Source organism: Hevea brasiliensis, chromosome 17, assembly GCF_030052815.1.
Source record: "Hevea brasiliensis isolate MT/VB/25A 57/8 chromosome 17, ASM3005281v1, whole genome shotgun sequence".
Taxonomy (NCBI): Eukaryota; Viridiplantae; Streptophyta; class Magnoliopsida; order Malpighiales; family Euphorbiaceae; genus Hevea; species Hevea brasiliensis.
In genome coordinates this window covers 6,981,264-7,001,957 of record NC_079509.1, presented here as the reverse complement: position 1 = coordinate 7,001,957, position 20,694 = coordinate 6,981,264, and the positions used below count along the sequence as shown (strand labels likewise).

Genomic DNA, 20,694 nt, shown 5'->3' with positions numbered 1-20,694 from the left:
TTAAGTGGTAATTAAAGATGACGTCCACTGGCGGGTCAGGTTGTTTGCATGATTTCTGAGCCCATAGATTAATATTAGATGGATAGATTAATTCTCATATTTACCAATGACGAAATTTAACTCATTTGGCGTCAGCTCATGCGCAGAGGCTACGCAACGTCACAGGACTACAGCATGCCGTGATCTTTTTGATTCTTAATTAATTTTCGCAAAATTTCGCATGCACTCTGTCCTTTTCCATTTCTTTGTCTCCTCTAATTTGACTTAATGCAGAGAGAGACCCAAATATAGCCATCACACAGTCCTAGTGGGCTTGAAAGTTGAGCTTTTTAGGTTTTATCATTAATTTCCATTATCACCCATCGCTTAATTTTTTAGTGTTTTTTGTTTTCTGCCATCGATAAACTCTTCGAAGACGACTTTGGTTATTTAACGCAATCAATCATTATAGCGTGCTCTGCTCTTCGTAGACGGGACAGTTACAAATGGTCCAGATGCTATGTTATCAACAATACAACGGCTCACATCTTAATCAAATTCCCTATAAAATGTCAAATTAATAATTTAATTATATTAAAAAGAACGAGTTAATGTGATCTGTTTAGTTGCACTAATTAAATGGGTTTTTTTTTTAGTATTTTAAATGTGATAAATGGCATTATAATTTTGTTGGATAAATAAAAAGAAAAAACCAACCATTTTCTGATATAATTCAAATTCAAGGGTCGGCTGCCAACCGAAGAAACAAAAACGGGGAGTTCATATTTGGTAGTTAATCTCTTGTTTAGCTACTTGCTAATATTGTGCGTATAGTCAAATGACACGTGACTAATAAGTTAACCAAAGGGGAAACTACCTTCTTTACATATGCATATATATATGATTGCAATGTGGAAAGTGGCAGCCGTCGATTATGAAAATGAACTTTGCCGGCTCACTAAGATTGAAAATTTACCTCAACGTAAGTGGACCTAGTACACAGCAATAATGGATGTTTCCGATCTCTTTCAGACAAAGTCAAATAATGATTATTGACATACGATTGGATTACTCCCCCGTCTCACCATAGCGACGTGAAATTAGATCGTTAACTTTTTGCCGGATAGATAGCGGCAGACTTCTTAGGAATTTTTTTAAATTTTATTTTAATTTATTATTATATTATATAAATTTTATTTATTGAAAAAATAAATTGTAAGTTAAAATATTACTAAAAATAATTTTAATTATATATATTATTTACTAAAATTATAATATTTAAATACTTAAATATATTAAAAAATAATTTTTAATAAAAAATAATAATATTTAAGAGATTCTGAATGAAAAATATTTTTTCTCTATCCTTGATCCATATAATATCAAATAAAGTAAAATTAAAAGATAAAATTAATAATAAATATAATAAATAAAGTTAAATTTAAGAATAATTATCATCTCCTATGACTAGTGGGATATAAAATTTATTACACCAATGTATATATATATTTTTTTAATGACTTGTTGCAATGCCAAATTCATTATCTTTTCAATAATGCGTAGTTGCCCCACAAAGCACGATTACTTGGTAGTGTGACATTCAACGAATCAAGGCTTGCCTTTTTTTTTTAAGGTTAATTTATTATCATACTTATTATGTGGGCGCAAATAGTCCACGTGCAAATTGCAGTGGTGTTGAACCAATAATTGCATAAATTTATAATAGATTTTCTATGAATAATATGATGTTTGTCGTTTATTTTATTGATTATTAAAATATTAGAGATTGAACCCTCTCTTTTTAATGTAAACATAAAATGGAAATAATTTTAAGTTTAATTTTAATAATTTATTTTTAATTGAATAAAAAAAATTAATATAATATGAAAAATAACATTATAATAATAAAATAAAATACATAAAATTGAGTCTATCAATAATGGTACCGCTCATTTTAGATTTCTAATGAGAAGAGAAGGATGTTTTTAAAGGAACGATGCCATGGGCCTCATAGATTGGGCTATAGGGCACTTTTGAATTTTGATGAGGAAAGTGTGCGAACAAGTGTCCATGAAATGTTTTAAACTCAACTGCAGAGTAATTGAGTAAATGTGTCACGACCCAACCAATGGGCCAGACCGGCATTAGGACTTGGGCCAGTCTAAAGCCTCCGAGGCCCATAGTAAGCTTAACTATTTCTCAATCCAACTCTATTTCAAGAATTCAACCGAACAGAGTTCAGCCATAAAATTGACCATTTAACAGGAAACTTTTGACTCGCCCAATCTATAAACACAATATATAATAAATTGGGGAGTTCAGCTCACCCTCTACATAATCAAAATGTCATAACTCAAATGGGAACTCAGTTCCCTCATTTAATCCCATCATGCATACAGTTAATAATTTTACAAGTCCAGCATAACTTTTATAATACAGGCTCAAAATAAAAATAAGTGCTTATAACACATGCGGAGTCTGAAATTTAACTCGATTATACAAAATACATTAAATATTATCAATAGACCTGCGAAGAAGAAGAGCATGTTAGCCACAATAAATAATACTCATGTAGCCTGGAAAAAATAGATGAATAGGAGTGAGCATTCGACTCAGAGAGTAAAATATCAATTTTAATCATAATCTTTATAACTATCTAAAGCTAATGTGCCACGTGGAGTGAAATGCAATATCATCATAATTTTCATATCATAACAGCAAAAAGGTAATTTGGAGCACTCACACACCCAACACTGTCAAGCAATACATATATGGGAGCCAATCTCCTATACAGCCCTCTTAATCCAACCTCTGCCAGCGAGTGTCTCTCAAGCCGTGTCTACCCCGAAGGACCGAGTCCCGGCGAGTGTCTCTCAAGCCCTGTCTACCCGTCCTGTCCATATCTAATATTATACCACACGCATGCCACGCACACACATTGCTCCAAATTACCACAAATAACATCCATGGCATTTCAACAATTATGAATGCAATATAAAACGTGCATAGTATTTAACTACATAGATACATATTTATAAGCGATGCATGGGCACGCTTGAACATATAATAATATTGAAATTACAATTAAAATTAATATTTTACTCACAGATTTAACCGAAAGTCACTGCAACGGCTGGGTGGAGAAGGAAGGCTGTTCCGGCTCATCTGACAATTTCATAGCAATTATTTAATATATTTAACTCGATACAAGCTTAAAAAAGATCAAAGATGTCCTAAGTTGTGCCAAAAATCCGGTAGAGTCTTCCCTATACTTAGGACCTACCCAACCTGTAAAAGGGCTTAAAACGCACTTCTATATCTGCAAACCATACATTCACAACTCAATCACATCACATAGCCCCTCCTGGACCCATCCAAACAGTCAACAATCACAATGTGAAAAATTACAGTTTAGTCATTATAATTAACCTTTTTTGCAAAAACTACCCAAATGAACTCTAAAAATTCTAAAATTTTGATCCGCAGTCCTTAGCACTATTACTAAGCTAATGCAAAAGGAATTATAGTTTTCTAAACTACCACGAATATTTTATAGATTTTTAATCAAATTCAAGCGCTAGATAATTAAGAAAAAGTAAGGTTCGGGTTTAACTATGCCGATTCTAACCTCGGGAATGCACTCAGGACGTCTAACAATGGTGGGGTAGCTAAAATCTCGACCCAATTTCAAGACTTTTTCGATAGTCTGTCTGAACGGCTCGAAATTTACAGACTCGGTCAACCGTTGAATTTTCGTGAATTGAAGGTACCTACACGAAGCCCACAACACGGGGGTTAGTGTATAATTTTTACGAAATTTTCTAAGCTCATTTAGTGCTCAGAAAAACACTACGAAGTTTTGCAGGACCCACTAAAAAACTGTGTCGAAAAATTTTGAAATTAGCATTGTCATGAAGCTCTCGACGAGTTGAGCACTTTCGGTATTTTCGATTTTCTCGTGGAATTCACGGTTTGCGAGAAATTTAGACCAAAAATCGAAATAAGTTAAAACTTCTCGGACAAAAATTGGGCAAACCGCTCAATGAATTTTTGTGTTCTTGATGTCTATGGAAAGCTCTCGAGGTGTGGATGAGTTTTAACACAGGACCCAGTCCGATTGGTGGCCGGATCGGCCGAAATTGGCCCGAGAAGCCTACTTGGCTTGCTGCTTGTCGGGGCGTCTTCGACGTTTTCCGGCGCCTTAGGCGCATGGCGAGGGGACACGTTAGTGGTGCCCGGCAGCCGGGAAGGTAAAGGCAGTGGGGGCGATGAGAAGAGGAGAGAGAAGAGAGAAAATGAGAGAGAGAGAGAGAGAGAGAGAGAGAGAGAGAGAGAGAAAGAGTGTTGGGCGCGTGCGGAGGGAAGAAGAAAAGGAAATGGGCATGTCCGATTCGATCAGTCCGATTCAGTCTGGTTTGATTCGATCGGTCTGATTCAGGATACAAAATTTTAAATTTTTACTCTACTTTGGGACCGAAAACGAGGCCCAAAAATTTCAAAATTTTTTTAGAAAATTCAGAAAAATTCATAAAGTCCAAATATATTTTTAATTTTGCCACGTGGTCTTTAAATTAATTTTGAAAAATCATCAAAGTTTTATATTTTTGGAAAATTGAACTCAATTTCTAAAATCTGAAAAATTTCAAATAATTTTCTAAAATTTAAACAAAATAAAATATTAATATCTATCCATAAAATAATTAATTTAAAAATTATGGGTGTTACATAATGTCATAAGCAACAAACAGTCTTTTGGTTGATTACACTTCTTATTTTTTGCCACAAAGTTCAATTTACTCCCTTTAAGTTGTTTGTGATTTTAAATTTGGATTGATTTGAGTTTTATTTTTAAATAACAAGATTAATTTTTATAATTTTAGTTATTTTAATTAAAAAAAATAAAGATATAGATAATTTTAAAAAATATGAACAAATAGAATAAAAAAGCTTAAGGGTCAGCTCTCCCTCTTCTTTGATTTAGTGTACAAATTTTTGTGTTGTGATATTGGTGTATAGACAATTTCATTGACGACCTAACTGACCGGGATGTTATCTCATGGGGAAGAGGTGGAATGCAAAGAAGTCTGCCGATTGACATACCTATGGCCGACTCAAGATTAAGAGAGATTGAAATGCCTATAACATTTGCTATTGATGCCCACCTTCTCCTCTTTGAACGTTGTGGTTTGACTGAATTTGTTAGATAGAAGCCCCGTGGATGATTAGGTGTTCGCTGCTATGTTTTGGTGGCCTTGCCACATTTTGTACTTCTATGTGTTGGATTATTTAGGGTATTTGATTTATAGTTTTGGAGATCTATATGGGGTTTGGTAACGCAACTCTTGCATAATAATAATAATAATAATAATAATAATAATAATAATAGTCGAATTTTTTTGTTTTAACCGTAAGTTCAAAATTCAGTGGCATCTTAAGCCAATCATATTTAGGCTATATGTAATAAGAGGTAACTAAATGCATAATAAAATCATGATTTTATTATATTTATGTAGTTATGTAAAAAGTTTAATAATAAGGAATTATAATTATATTGCATAATTAATTATAATTTAATTATTATAATAATAACTATACACGAATATATATTTTTATCACTATCACATATTCATTTCCAATACTACCGTCACCTAACCTCAATTCGGTTCAAGTTGGGGCTCCTAAGCTATGAATTAGACCGCTAGGGACAATTTGAATTTCTACACTTTTAAGTTTTTTTTCTTTAACTGCATTCTAATTTAAGTTTGATCAATACAAACAAGATAATTTAATAATCTATCTATTTATGAGGCACATCGTATTGTTCATTGACGTTTTTAGTCCCAATACATCACACTAGTCATCTATTATTATCATTACAAATAAATCAATGTATTAAAATCAAAATTAGAAATACCATATAATATTTTTATTTTATAATTAAATATAAAAATAAAATAATAATTATATTGATATTGTTTATGAATTTTTCCTATTGGTTTAGACCCACAAAACAAAATGGAGAACACCGATGTATTTATATGCATGCATAAAGCGGTTTATTATAGATTATTCAAAACATGTAATAATTTGACTTGCTTATAATAAAATAAAATAAATTTATTTACGTATTTAGTGGAGTGATAAAATTTTCCCTTGCATACACATCTTCCGAGCGCCAAGCCGAATCTGAATTGAGACCCAGCACGGAGCCCAAGATAAGTGCAGCAATCCAACGGCGGCATCAGCTCCCTGAAACCATGCCCTTGTCTTGCAAAAATATTAATCTGTATTTTGGAAGAATCTGAATCTCTCATGCAAAGGCAGGTCAATTTGAATGTAACTCTTACGTTTCTTCTTTAGAGAAAAGAAAGGAAAAAGAATTCATGGAATTTTCCGTAAAGAAAGAGATCATCGACTCCTTGCGTACGCCCGAACCGAATCGAGGGAACGACAGCGTTTCTAAAGGGCCTGCAGTGTTGATCGAACTCGCTAGCAGCAGCAGTAGCGATTCTGACTCTGACTCGGATAACGGGAACAATGGCAACGCTGGTGTTTCGACGAGACCTAGGGTTTCTTCGAGCGGCAACGGCTTTTCCAAGAAGAAGAGGAAGCTCGATGAGCTGGGGGTGGTGTTGCCAGTGGGGTTTCTGGCTCCCCTTTCTCCGGCTTCGGTGGCGTTGGCGCCATCGCAGTCCGCGGATATGAGTTTAACTCCGACTGCGCCATTGGGGAATGGGAATGTGAGTTTAACTGGTCAGAGTTGTAAACAGTTTTGGAAAGCTGGAGACTATGAGGGTGCTCCTTGCGGTGATTGGGATTTGTCTTCGGGTATTCCGTTAAATTTTGCATTTATTGTCTCTATTTGTTTTTTTTTCTCATTTTAGTTGCTAACATCGTTTATTTTTGGCTTAGACTATAATGATGAAACGTGTGAGAATAGAAGGATTTTGATTTTCCTTTTTTGGGTAGTCTATTAACAGTGTCATTAATTGGGTGTATGGTGCTAACAACAACGAGTTGCGATCATGAAATTTCTTTTGGGCTTTAGATTGCTTTTACATGTGTTTTAAGACCATGTTTGGCTTGCTTTTGGAATAGGATTGAGTTTTCTTCTTTGGCATGAATAAAAAATTTTTCATTATATTTTTGTATTTAACTTGAAAATGTAGCAAAGGAGGCACACAAAGTTCTAATGCAGCCATTATCAAATTGTTTAGAAGATAACCATATTAGTTGGCAACTTGGCAAATCATTTTAGTTGGAAAGTAATGGAAAACTGGTAGCTTTCCAATGCATTTCCCATGCCTATGGATCATGGCACATTATCCTTTGACTGATCATTCATTTTGAATGTTATGGCCCGGGGGAAATTGACAGCTTTGATGTAGTTGCTGTGGCTCTGAATCTGTTGTGCCTCATTTTCTTCCATCTCTTTGATTGGATCCTGGCTGGGGGTTTCTTGTTCCTTTTTATTTCCTTTTCATGTATGCAGGGCCACAGCCATTTGCCTGTGTTATTATTGTAGATTCCTGTTCCGTGTACCAGGGATCCAGCTCTACCTCCTGCCAATTTATATTTCTTTTTGTACAGGAAAATGGTGGATTTTACCTTTAATGTGGAGATGGATGTTTCTTGTGTGATGGAACTGCTTCTTCTTTTTTTATTGATCAGTGGCACCATCTTTGCATCTCTTGCTCAATGAACTACACTGTCAACAGACTAAATTTCCCATTATATCAGTACAGGATTAGACTCAATATATAAGTGGCGGAATTATATTTACATTTTTAATTTGGTGGCTTTCAATTTTCTTGAGACTAAATCTACAAAGTATTAAGTTTTTGAGATTACATTAATTATTGATGCTTATCTTAGTGTTTATGTACTTTTGAGAATATTTAGTCTCTAATTTCTATTCGATAAAGTATTGCATTTCATTTCTTACACTATCATCTTTGTTTGTAATCTGTAGAGGGGATGGATCATGTCAGGGTTCATCCTAAGTTTTTACATTCCAATGCAACCAGTCATAAGTGGGCTCTTGGAGGTAAGCTTGTATAATCCCTTTGTAATCCTTATCACTTGAGAATTTGTATTGGTTTAGTGTGAGTTTCTAGTTCGTATAGCCACTTTATTGTTTTTACTTTTGCAGCATTTGCAGAACTTCTAGACAACTCATTGGATGAGGTACTTCTTAGTTCTTGGTGGATACTTTTCAGACATTGGGGCATCTGGAATTTTGTTCTTTACTGTTTGATGGCGTGTCCCTGTTGATTTCAGGTTTGCAATGGAGCAACATATGTTAACATTGACATGCTTGAAGGTAGGAAGGATGGAAGCAGAATGCTTTTGATTGAAGGTATTCATCTTCATTATGAGTATTTTTCTTTAAGTATCTGTTTAACTTTAGCAGTATCATCACTTGTGAATATCAGTTGTTGGATTCATAGATTACTCATCACTGTCAGTACTGGTGATATAGCTGAAGTTGCCCAAAGTATAAGCTTTGCAGCAATGCCTTGGAACTTCATTTTAATCCTAAGGAGGACATGCATCTTTCTTATGATATTTCTTTGTTGTTTAATTCAATGTTTCAGGTTTTAGATTGTGTATCTTCAAATGCCAAAAAATTTTTTTTTTCCAGCCTTTTATTTTTGTCTTTTTTATTATTATTATTTTTTTTCTATAATGCTATTATCTTATTCTTAAATTGTTTGCCTCTTAGATTTTTTTGTTTAACTTTGTTGCAGATAATGGTGGTGGAATGGATCCAGATAAAATGCGACAATGCATGTCCTTGGGGTATTCTGCAAAAAGCAAAGTGGCCAACACCATTGGACAGTGTAAAATTTCTTTTCTTTTATATTAGCATGCTTGTGGCTGCATTTCGCTGTTGTGGGAGTCATTTTGAGTTTGCTTACTATTTTTATCAGATGGCAATGGATTTAAGACTAGCACCATGAGGCTTGGAGCAGATGTTATTGTATTCTCACGTTGTCGTGGGAAAGATGGAAAAAGGTTTGCACTCACTTTGTTTATTGTTTAGAATTGCATTTTTATTTTAGTTCTCTTCTCTATGGATAGGAAATATTACTTCCTTGCTTTTTGGCAGTAAGTTCAGATTGAGTGATTGACTGTTGGGTCTGTCAACCAATCTTTCCTATAGCCTTGTGATTATCCCTATATTTTCAATAAAATTAATGTTGCTTTACAATTTGGGAGAAGAATTAAGGAATTTATGGCCGTATTGTTTGATCCAATTGTAAGCTGCTATTTGGTTTAGTTTGTTAGAAGATTAGTTTCACTGTGAGTGTTTTTCATTTTCTCATGTTTATTTGCTGATTGATAGCATGCATATCTGTTAGATTTGCTTTGTGTGTTCAGTTTATTATTTGGTTTTCTATTTTGATTAAAGTCAAGAGGCTTTTATGCTTCTTTCTTTATTTTATTTTTTTGGTCCTGTGAGAAGTAACCAGTTTATGTTGCTTTCAGTCCTACGCAGAGCATTGGGTTACTGTCATACACCTTCCTCAAGAGCACAGGAAAAGAAGATATTGTGGTACCCATGGTAATAAACTAAGTTATTATATATTAAAGATCTTTGTAATCCATCATCTTATTCACATTATATCTGTTTGAAAAATAAACAGTTTTAACTGTTTCCAGAGACAGCATGCTAATTATATTGAAGGATGATTAATGTCATAGTCTCTTGTTGATTTTTTAATATGTTCTTTATAGATTTTCATGTTAGTTGGTAGACCTTGGTGAGTTGAGCTCAGGATTTGATATTTCTTTTGGGGAGAGAGTTTGAAACCATGATCCCCACCTGGGGTTGCCCCCAAGTGTGCTCAACAGAGAAAATCTTGATAGTCCTAATTTGATAATTTCATTAGTACTCCATGGATTAAAACTATCCATTATCTTCCTATAGTGTACAATTTGGTGTCTTTGGTGCTCTAATATGTGCTTGTTCATTAATTTCTTTTCCTTAATATTGCAATTGTTCTACTTATTACCTTAGACTATTTTTTTGCTACCCTTTCCAGTAGTCCATAACTGAAAGAGCCAAATCCATGCATAGGCTTTGGTTACAAATTGGATTTCAATTTACCAGTGACTGGAAATTGTCTTTCAAAAATTTATTTCAGTAATATGTTGATGGAGAGAGGGTGAGAAAGATGGAGGAAGACCAAAAGAGTTGAATTAATTATCCATTGAGTTGCACAGCAACATTAGATTTTACTACCAATATCTGAAGAGCCCAACCATAAGCTTTAGCCAAACTTTTGTCTTTCCTTTTCCTTTTTGAGTATTTACTTCTTATACAGCTTTAAGGCATGCTCTCTCTCTCTCTCTCTCTCTCTCTCTCTCTCTCTCTCTCTCGTATACATATGGTCTCCAATTGGAGGTTTTGAGACTCCTTTAATAGGAGTGCTGAGTTCACTTGTCCATTGTGTCTTGGTTGCTTTCTTGCAGTCTGGATTACATGTTTCATCTAACCTGAGCCACCAAAGTGACTATAAAATATAAATTCCTGATTTCTGCTTTTTTGCACATAGTTTTCCTTTTCCTGACTTTGGAATGTGGATCATGCGTTTTGTTGCTGTTAGATTCTTATTATTCTCATATTTGGTTTATGCACTTCTCATAATAATTGTTGTTTCGTGAATTTATATGAAAAGCTTGACTATGATAGAAATGGGCGAGAATGGAACAAGATGACACGAGTCTCTAGTGGTGATTGGAACAGAAATGCAGAAACATTAGTTCAATGGTCCCCATTTTCCAGTGAGGCAGACCTCCTTCGTCAGGTGATTTTCTAGTTTTGAAGTGTAAACAAGGTACTAAGTATAGCAGACTGCAGCTGGTAATTGACATAACCCTATAATGTATAAGATACAAACTTTATGCGTAAAAAAATAAAAAGAAAAAAGAAAATATACTTTGAATGAATAGAAAGATAATAACAGTATGAACCATCCAATGAAGTGCAGTTTAGCAGGTGGCCAACTTGTTGCATCTTTGCTTTTAGTTTGCTCAACAGGACATTGGCCTGCGTGCTCTATGTTGAATGTTGTTCTTGATTGTTCATATCCTGCATTGGTTTAGGATAAGGGTAATGTGCCCCTAATAAGGCCTTGGGCACTCCTTCTCTCGTGAGCTAGGTTTGGAAATGAGTTAGGCCTGGCCCATTTTCTTAAGATGGTACTAGAGCCTCCCAAACCAATGTTGAGCCTTTATAAGTGTTTTACACTCCAAGTGTTTAGTCTTGGGTGTGAGGGGTGTGTGTTATTGGTTTGGGATATGGGTAATGTGCTACTTATAAGGTTTTAGCACTCTCCCCCTTTAAGTTAGCTTTTGGGGGTGAGTTAGGTCTGACCTATTTTCTTAAGATTGACCTTTGAGGAATGATATACTTAGCTGCAAAATCCCTCATCATCACGCTGGACATAAGCAATTGTGAGCATGCTTATAGATTGTATGGCTGCCAAAGAGTGAGGAATGTCACTTGAAGATTAATCAGTGCATCTGTATCGATTGAATTTTGCGCTAGCTTTAGATAACCAAATATGAAATATGCTAGGAGTTGCTAGATAAGCTTGGTTAAGTGGGTTGAAATTCCCGTATTATATTCCTTTCTCACTATTTTGATCACATTTCTTGATACATGGAATTTCTAGATATTCTTGTCTTTTAAGACTTGTATATTGTTGCAATAGAGTTCTTTTGATGCAAAGTCAGTAGTACTAGGCTTTCAAGGTTTTAAACATCAAAGCCTTTCTTTTTTTGAGTGGGCTCTTAGACAGTGGTTTTCTTGTCAATCACTGAGTCGGTTGAAATTTCCATATTACTCTCCTTTCTCACTATTTTGATGACATTTCTTGATATTCTAGATGATATTCTTGTATTTTAAGACTTGTATATTGTTATGATAGAGTTTTCTTTGGTGCAAAGTCAGTAGTACTAGGCTTTCAACATCAAAGCTGTTCTTTTTTTGAGTGGGCTCTTAGACAGTGGTTATCTTGTCAATCACTGTTCTGCCTGGAGCCAATAGTCTCCTTTAGACAGTCATTCGACATTTAAAAGTTCATGGTATTTATCTTAATCATTCAAACATGAACATGCATGTGTGCACACATGCAAGTATTTACTTATAATTTGCCTCCCATTTTTATTTTCATCCTTTATGTTTTGAATTTTAACCTTTATGTCACATTGTTTTCAAGAATTATCACCGCATAGCCAACATTTGATGCTTATAAATTTTATGCTTGTCTTTCAGTTTGAAGTTTCTTGTTTCTAATCTTCCCCTAAGGGAACCTGTATCATTATCAGTTGTTTTGTCATAGTCTTCTTTAAATTATTAACATATTGGTCTTTTTTTGCTGTATAGTTTAATCTGATGTCAGATCATGGGACAAGAATAATAATATATAATCTTTGGGAGGATGATCAAGGATTATTGGAGCTTGATTTTGACTCTGATCCTCATGTATGCTGTCAATGTCTGACATCCTTTGCTTATGTTTTTGTTTCTTCTGTGGTTGATATCAAATAAAATTTTGAACATTGTCTTGCTTGTGATGGGCTGGCAGGATATCCAACTTAGAGGTGTCAATCGAGATGAGAAGAATATACAGATGGCAAGAGAGTATCCAAACTCCAGGCACTTCCTGACTTATAGGCACTCATTAAGGGTAATTGATCTCTTTAAACTATTTTGTAGCATTCAAGTTAACAATTTGATTTTTTGTTTTTTACTTTTCTATTTATTGCCAATATGAAGCACCGGCTTGGTTGTTCTTTCATTATCTTTTATTTGAGTATAGTTTTTCCCTATTTTCATTATTGGTGTTAGTGTAATTGGGTGGCCAATACTTTTGGTCCTAGCATGGTGGTTGTGTTGTTGTTTTGTGCTTTTTAGATGTAAACCAAGAGTTTGACCTCAAATTATTGCATCACATCTTCAGAGGGGTATAGATGAACTCCCCAAGACTAATGTACAGCTATTATGGAAATTGTCTTTAAGTTGATTTTTAAAGGCTAAAAAAGTAGAATACCTGGACTAGTGATTTGTAAGAGGTTAATTTTGAAGTAATTGCTGGAGAGATGGTTGGTTGCAGTACTGATAAAATGAATAATATATGAGAATCGGAATTTTGGGGCTGGGATTATGCCTTCTTCATTTAATATTTTTTTATACTAATGGATGAATTGATGGAAAGAGTTTTGAGGGAATAAAGAGAATTTTTCAAATTTTTGTAATTTTAATTTTTTTCATTGATAGATATTATGAAGATTTAAATTAAGAACCAGGGAATCTAAATAGATTTGAACTTATGAGTTTATATTGAGGACTAGGAATCCTGAATAGATTAATGTAAACTTTCTACACTTGGTCTAAATAGTAGTATGAATAGGACTTGAAAACAGTAATATATCCAAGCTAAGAGCCATGCATATCTATCTCAAATAATTTCCAGTGAACTTAGAAATACCAACATTGGCTGAGTTGCTAAAATTAATTTGCAACTCAACTCAACTTAACTCAACTAAGCTTTTATCCCAAAAATTTATTGGTGTCGGTTATATAGATTCTCTTTCTCCACTCTAAACGATTTTGGGTTAAATCCTTGGAAATGTGTAATGCTTCTAGATCATGTTGTATTACTCTCGTCCAAGTCAGTTTAGGTCCACTCCTTCTTTTCTTTCTGTCCTCTAACCCAATGTGCTCTACTTGTCTAACTTGAGCCTCTGTATGTCTACGCTTCACATGACCAAACCACCTCAATCTTTCTTCTCTCAACTTATCTTCAATTGGCACCACTCCTACCTTTTCTCTGATACTCTCATTATGGACTTTATCTAGTCTAGTGACCACTTATCCATCTTAACATTTCATTTTCGCAACTCTCATTTTAGACACATACAGCTCCTTCATTGCCCAACACTTACGACCATATAACATGGCCGGTCGTATGGGTATATGGTAAAATTTTTTTTCAAGTTATTAAGAATCTTGCGATCACATAAAACTCCCATCGCACGTCTTCACTTCAACCATCCGGTTTTAATCCTGTGACTAACATCCTTTGCACATCCCCCATCTACTTGAAGGATTAAGCCGAGATATTTAAAGTGATTAGTTTGGGGCAATACCACTCTATCCAAACCAATTCCTTCCCTATCACTAATTCGGCCTTCATTGAATTTGCAATGCATATATTCTGTCTTCGTTTTACTTAATTTAAAGCCTTTTGACTCTAGAGTACTTCTTCAAAGTTCTAGCTTTCTATTGATTCCTTTTCGTGTCTCATCTATCAGAATTATATCATCTGCAAACATCATGTATCAAGGAATACTCTCTTGTATATATTTCGTTAATTCATCTAGAACTAATGTAAAAAGGTAATGGCTCACAGTTGAACCTTGATGTAATCCAACTCAGATAGGAAAATCTCTTGTGTCCCCCCCCACTGTGCTCACAATAGTTGTTGCTCATTCATACATATCTTTCAACACTTGTATGTACCTAATAGATACCATCTTTTGTTCTAACACTCTCCATAAGACATCACTTAGAACATTATCATAAGTCTTCTCCAAATCGATAAAAACCATATGTAGATCTTTCTTCACATTTCTATATTTCTCCATCAAGCTTCTAATAAGAAATATCGCTTTCATAGTTGAACGACTGGGCATGAAGCCAAATTGATTGGGGGAGATAGAAGTGTCATGATGTAGTCGATGTTCCACAACTTTCTCCCACAACTTCATAGTATAGCTCATGAGTTTAATTTTCCTATAATTTGAGTAACTTTGTATGTCTCCCTTATTTTTAAAAATAGATACTAAAATACTCCTCCTCCATTTATCAGTATTTCATCGGATCCACAGGCTTTTTCCACTTTCATTCTCTTAAGTACTAAAATTAATTTGCAAACAACTAAAATACATCATAGGAATTAAATCAATCTAATAAATAAGGCTTAGGCTTGCAATTTCTTGTGCCTCTTAGAACTTGCATCAAAATGTTATTTGCAAAGATTTAGAATCTGGTACTGGTTTCCAACTTTTCTGGGACCGGTACTGGAATTCGTTATACCTGTACTTGGATGAGTATTTTCAAAATTATTTGGTAAGGAAAGATTGACCAGCAAGTAAATTCAGATGCGGATGGGTCACTAGTAGGATTCTTCAAATTAAGTTGGCTTCTTTCAATGGATAAATGCTTACCTTAATGATGTTAGATGTCTCTCTTATTCTATGACTTAGTGGTTGATTGTGCTGCTCTATGTCAACTTCTAGAGTTACACCTCAATTCTCTACCTGAGAATTCCTCCTGGCTTTAGAATCATTCTTCGCGGAAAAGATGTTGAGCACCACAATATAGTGAATGATATGATGCTGTCTCAAGAGATAACGTATCGGCCCCAGCATGGTGCTGATGGGGTCCCAAAAGACTCAAATGTAATACATCATAATTCTTTTATCATATTTCTTTCTTTGCTTATCTTAATCTTAATGCTGGATTGTTTGCAACTATTGACAACAGATGGCAGCTATCGTGACTGTTGGCTTTGTGAAGGATGCAAAATATCATGTTGATGTTCAAGGTTTCAATGTTTATCACAAAAATAGACTCATTAAGGTTTGTTTCATGAAGTGATAAATGATGCATGAACTTGTTCGAGCAATCTTTTTTTTCTTTCCTAAGTATATCATTCACAATTTCTTCGTCTTTTTTTTTTTAATCTTATTTTTTCCCCTTGGATTTTTGTCATCTTGTTCATTTTCACGCTCTTACAAAATTGTTCAGTATTCATAGAAGAGATGACAAGTCAAAAATTGCGCTTTAGTTTAATCATGTGATAACTACAAGTGAGTTGATTATTGCAAAGCTATGGGTTAATGGATATAGTATATATTTTATTAATTTATTTCAGAGAAAGTTAACTTTTCCCGTGTTATGCAGAATGCAGTGCAGTTGCTGAATGTATTTAAGAGTTTGTGCAATTTATTAACTTACATATTATATTCTAATATAGTAATATTCTAATAGACTGGGGTGGAGTGTTTATGAGAATTGGGAAAGGGGAAGTTAATCCCCATTGTTTAGTTTAATGTGCTATAAAAGGCTTAAAGCTCAATTTCAACCTTGTAGTTCAACTTTTTGCCCAAATTAACCCAAAAGTTCCAATTTAAGCTCCAGTGAGCCCTAAAATCAAGAAAGTTAAGAAATTAACCTTTTTGATTTTTGGGCTTAAATCAAGAAATTTACCTTAAAAATTAAGAATGAATTTCTTTTTTTTTTTATTTAAATCAAGAAATCTAGAAATTTAGTGCATAAATTATAATTTTTGGGCTAAATTGAGTTTAAATTGAAAATTTTTGGTTAATTTGGACAAAAAGTTAAAGTTGGGCTAAATTGATGTTCTCCAATAAGTACAGGGGCAAAATTGAACATTTTGCTTGCATTAAAACATGGTAATAGAAAGTATTTTCCTAGCTAACACCTTCATAAAATTGCTTGGCAACGTGTACCTGAATTACTAGCAACCATGTGCTGTGGAGTCCCCACATCTGTATATTCATGTTGATCGTCATGGCTGCTGAACATATTGATAATTTGATTTTTATTATTCTTAGACCAAGAACTGTTGTTTTTCAGCCATTTTGGAGGATTTGGAATGCAGCTGGAAGTGATGGCCGTGGAGTTATAGGTATTGCAATCTATTTGATGTTCCTTAGTATCTACTACTAACTGAGTTTAATATGCGAGGCATTCAATCTCTGTTGACAGGTGTACTGGAAGCTAATTTCGTTGAACCAGCTCATGATAAGCAGGGATTTGAACGTACAACAGTTCTTGCTAGACTTGAGGCTCGGCTTTTACAAATGCAAAAGACTTACTGGTTTGTTCATGCCCCTAAATTTTTAAATTTTAACTATAGTTATTGCTCTTCTGGACTGCATTGAGTTGTTTCTGGTTTTTATGTGACTAGTAATCATACATTACTTTGTTAGGTGCACTTACTGTCACAAAATTGGGTATGCTCCGCGGCGAAATAAGAAACTCATAAATGAGAGTACAGAAGAAGGTAAATTCTGGGATCTTTTACTGCTTTTAATTACCTTCTACCAGATGTATCTTTTTTTTTTTTTTTTGAGGAACAGATGTATTGTCTTGTTGCGATCAGTTAGTGTTTGTGAATGCTTTGATGGCAACTTGATAGTGATCTAGCACTAAATTATCTTGGTTCTGTAGGATCTTCTCCTGACAACTCACACATATCTTCTCAATCTAAGCATACTGCCAGTAATGGCAAGGGTTCATCGTATTCTGGCAAATTCTTTTCTCATGTATACCAAAAAGGAGGAAAAGGATCAGAGAGCTTTACCAGAAATGGGGACTTTGGCTATGGGAATGGACATGTATCAAGCAAAGGAAGTGGCAAAACGAAGACACCAACCAAATCTGGACGAAAAACGAGGTCTCATGAACCATCATCACCTTCTTTAGAAGATGTTTCTGATGATGATGTGCGTATTGCTCATCCTACTAGAGAAGAGGGGCTGCATCAGTCATCTTCATACTTTGAAGATTCCTCCCAGCGAGCAGTCACACTATCCAATTCAAAGGTTCTTTCTCTTAAAATATAATATGTTTTCAGCTTTTGTTTGATTAGAAAATTTATGAAGGTTTACCTACTCTATTTATAAACATGGCTGTAGTAAGAATGTAACAATATCTTCATTGCCTAAATGGTATTTTCCCATGAAAGCTCAGGTGGCAAGTTTCATAAAAAAGATGAGTGACAAGAAGATAAGTGAATAGAACACTTTCTAGTTGTTAAACAACATGCCTCAATGCTCCCTTAAATGTGGATAAAATGCAGAACAAACTGCGATAAAAGTATCAGTTCTCATTTTTCTTAACAAATGCAAAGGCTTTAAAGCTCACTTAATTTCTAGCGTGAAATTTACCACTTTTGTAATGCTTGAGGTAGTTTTTTTGAAGTAATTGTAGTTATAAATTGATTTATTTTTAATGTATTAATACTGAATAGTGGATGATATGAAACCATCTTCAAGGGATTGCATTATAGTATTATACAGATATTGATCTTGGTCCTTTCTACTTTTGACAAAAGCTGATGACGTCAGTTGCCATCCTTTCTCTTTGTGCATTCCATTTTATATGGAGTCTGTTAATATTTGTTAAATGGTTATTGCATTTACAGGTAGGTGATGTTGATCATTGTCAACGTGCCCTTTCAGAATCAGATTTACGCTTTATTGATCAACTGAAGCAAGAGAACCGTAAGCTGAAAGAAAGGTACTTTTTTTTGTTTTCCTTGTAATTTCAGTATTGTTCTTCATTTTTCTCTTTTAACTCCCTCCTTTTTCACTCATAGATTAGAGAAAAGTGAAGCAAAGTTTCAAGGTGAATCGAGGCATGATTTGCAGTGTGGAAAGTGTAAATCACTTGAGATGCAGGTTTGTTTATCACATTAATTAGCATGCTGGATAATCTGAGGAAGCATGGAATCCAAAGTGATTAATGCACATATGCATCTGATCATGCATTTGTTATTTGTGCTATGTGTAATGGACTCCTTAATCCCTCCAAGTGAAGAAGAAGAACAGAGTTTAATGAGTTATTAGGCTATTCACTTTTCTTTCTTTTACCCTTTATTTTTTCTGAGATTCCTGTGTTCTGTGGCACAGTTAAAGGAGGCGCAACAAAAAATTGAGGAATTAAACAAGGAACAAGAAAGTCTTATTGATATTTTTTCGGAGGAGAGGGACCGACGAGACAAGGAAGAGGAAAGTTTGAGGAAAAAGCTGAAGGTTTCCACCTTCCCCAACCCCCAATCTCTAAAGGGGAAAAAACTTGTGTCCTTCCTGAATTATGAATGCACCCGTTTTACCTAGTAGGGCATCTCATGGGTTGCCTTTTCTTGTAGGATGCCTCGAATACCATCCAAGAGTTGCTTGACAAGGTGAGGCTGTGGGAAAAGATGAAATATCCAAACCGCAGAGCAGAACGATAAGATCACATTCAATCAGCTTCATTTCCCGCCCCTTTATTCTGGAAGACTGTAAAAATTTAACCTTCCTTTTGGCACCATGTTTTCATTGTGAATTCACTAAATGTATCTTTGGTTTTTGAACATTGCTAACGTAGATGTAGAGTTGTTCATTGAATGTTGTCTAGCATTGGGCTCTCGTCAACTGCTTTCTCCCCTTGTTAATTTTGGATGGAGTAAATGTAAAGAATTAGAAGGTGCGCAGGCTGAGCTGCTGGGCCAGAATATTGAATTGCTGAGCCCTGTATAGCTGTCAAATTTTGAATAGGAGTGGCGCTTTTGTAATCTTTGTGGATCTGTAGTTGCTAATACGCTTTTGTATTGGTATTAACTCGTAAATTCTGTACATATAAACAATCCTCGGGTATAATTTTCCCATGTTGGTCCTGCCAGATTTTGCTTCTTGAATTTGCAGAAACTGGTTTTTGTATATGATGATATTCCTTTTTAGGTTTTTAATTCTAATGTATGATTCATCTGTCTTGGAGGTTATAACAGAAAATTGATTGGCAATAAAGAAATTATCTAATGAGAATCGCTAATCAGACTACTCGATATTGAGAAAGATGATTACAAATATTCTTGAGACAACTGAAACCAAAAGCAAAATGACGTAATGTTCGTCCTCGGTCCTCCTATGTTTTCAATTGTTAATACTTAGCTTTTGTTAAGCGGTGTTAACATGCTAAGTTGGTTACAGAACTAGATGAACGAAACGAAGTATTTGAAGTCACCAATTTTGGTCTCCATCGTTTCTGCTGGACGCAAATTATCTAAATAATAGTGTCAATTTGTGGCACTTAAATTAGATGCTTCAGACCTTTTTAGCGACGTCAGTCGTTGTGTTTCTGATCTGAAATATCTATTTTTCTATGTGAACAAAACTCAGACAAAAAAAAAAACATGTGAACAAAAAAGACTCGGATTTTTTATTTTATTTTATTTTATATATACATATCGGAGATCACATAACTGGGAATTCTGTTACTATATTAGTATAAGCCAAGGGTAAGTTATTGGACGTGGTAGAAATTTGGACGCCTGGCTTACTGGACCATTTATGTCACCAGCATCAAAAAGCACATAAAAAGACAAAGACCCCATTTCTTTTAGCATCCTACCTAGCGGGTCATGTAAACAATAATGATATTCTGGTATACAATGACTGGTTATTAAGACAATTGGAAAGTTACAGCGAGGGTAGCTACAATTCACGAATCGTAATTATGGTTTTTGAATAGTCAATTTAGATTTAATAAAATCATGAATCTGAATCAAATCGTTAGGGGATAGTTTGGAAGATGGTTTCTGAACCACCGGTTCTGATTTTAATTTTGATTTAAAACGGTTTGAAAGGCGATTCGAAAAAAAAACGGTTCAAGACAATTTAGAGGACGGTTTGAAAGCAGTTTAGAGATAGTTTAATGATAGCTTAGACAAAAAAAATTAGAAAAAAATTTTAATGATTCAAAATTTAAGTTATATTTATAAAAATATTTTAATTTTTCTTAGAAATCTTTCAATCAAAATAAAATAAAAAAAAAGAAAGAAAATAATTTATCTTTAAGAAAAATTTAATAAATAAAGACTTGATCCTGATTAAAAAATTAGAGAT

The 20,694-nt window shown here is 34.3% G+C and overlaps 1 protein-coding gene across 1 annotated transcript; it reads left to right on the top strand.

Annotated features, from left to right (window-relative positions):
* The first annotated feature begins 6,118 nt into the window (after positions 1–6,118).
* LOC110645501 (protein MICRORCHIDIA 7) lies at positions 6,119–19,471 on the top strand. Its single transcript, XM_021798701.2, has 20 exons — positions 6,119–6,807; positions 7,952–8,026; positions 8,132–8,166; positions 8,260–8,338; positions 8,730–8,822; positions 8,913–8,997; positions 9,472–9,547; positions 10,665–10,793; positions 12,377–12,475; positions 12,579–12,680; positions 15,295–15,456; positions 15,542–15,637; positions 16,658–16,709; positions 16,790–16,901; positions 17,014–17,087; positions 17,255–17,628; positions 18,231–18,325; positions 18,405–18,486; positions 18,718–18,840; positions 18,957–19,471. Exons 1-20 carry the CDS (start codon positions 6,363–6,365, stop codon positions 19,041–19,043), a joined length of 2,475 nt encoding a protein of 824 aa, XP_021654393.2. The 5' UTR covers positions 6,119–6,362; the 3' UTR covers positions 19,044–19,471.
* Positions 19,472–20,694: the final 1,223 nt, after the last annotated feature.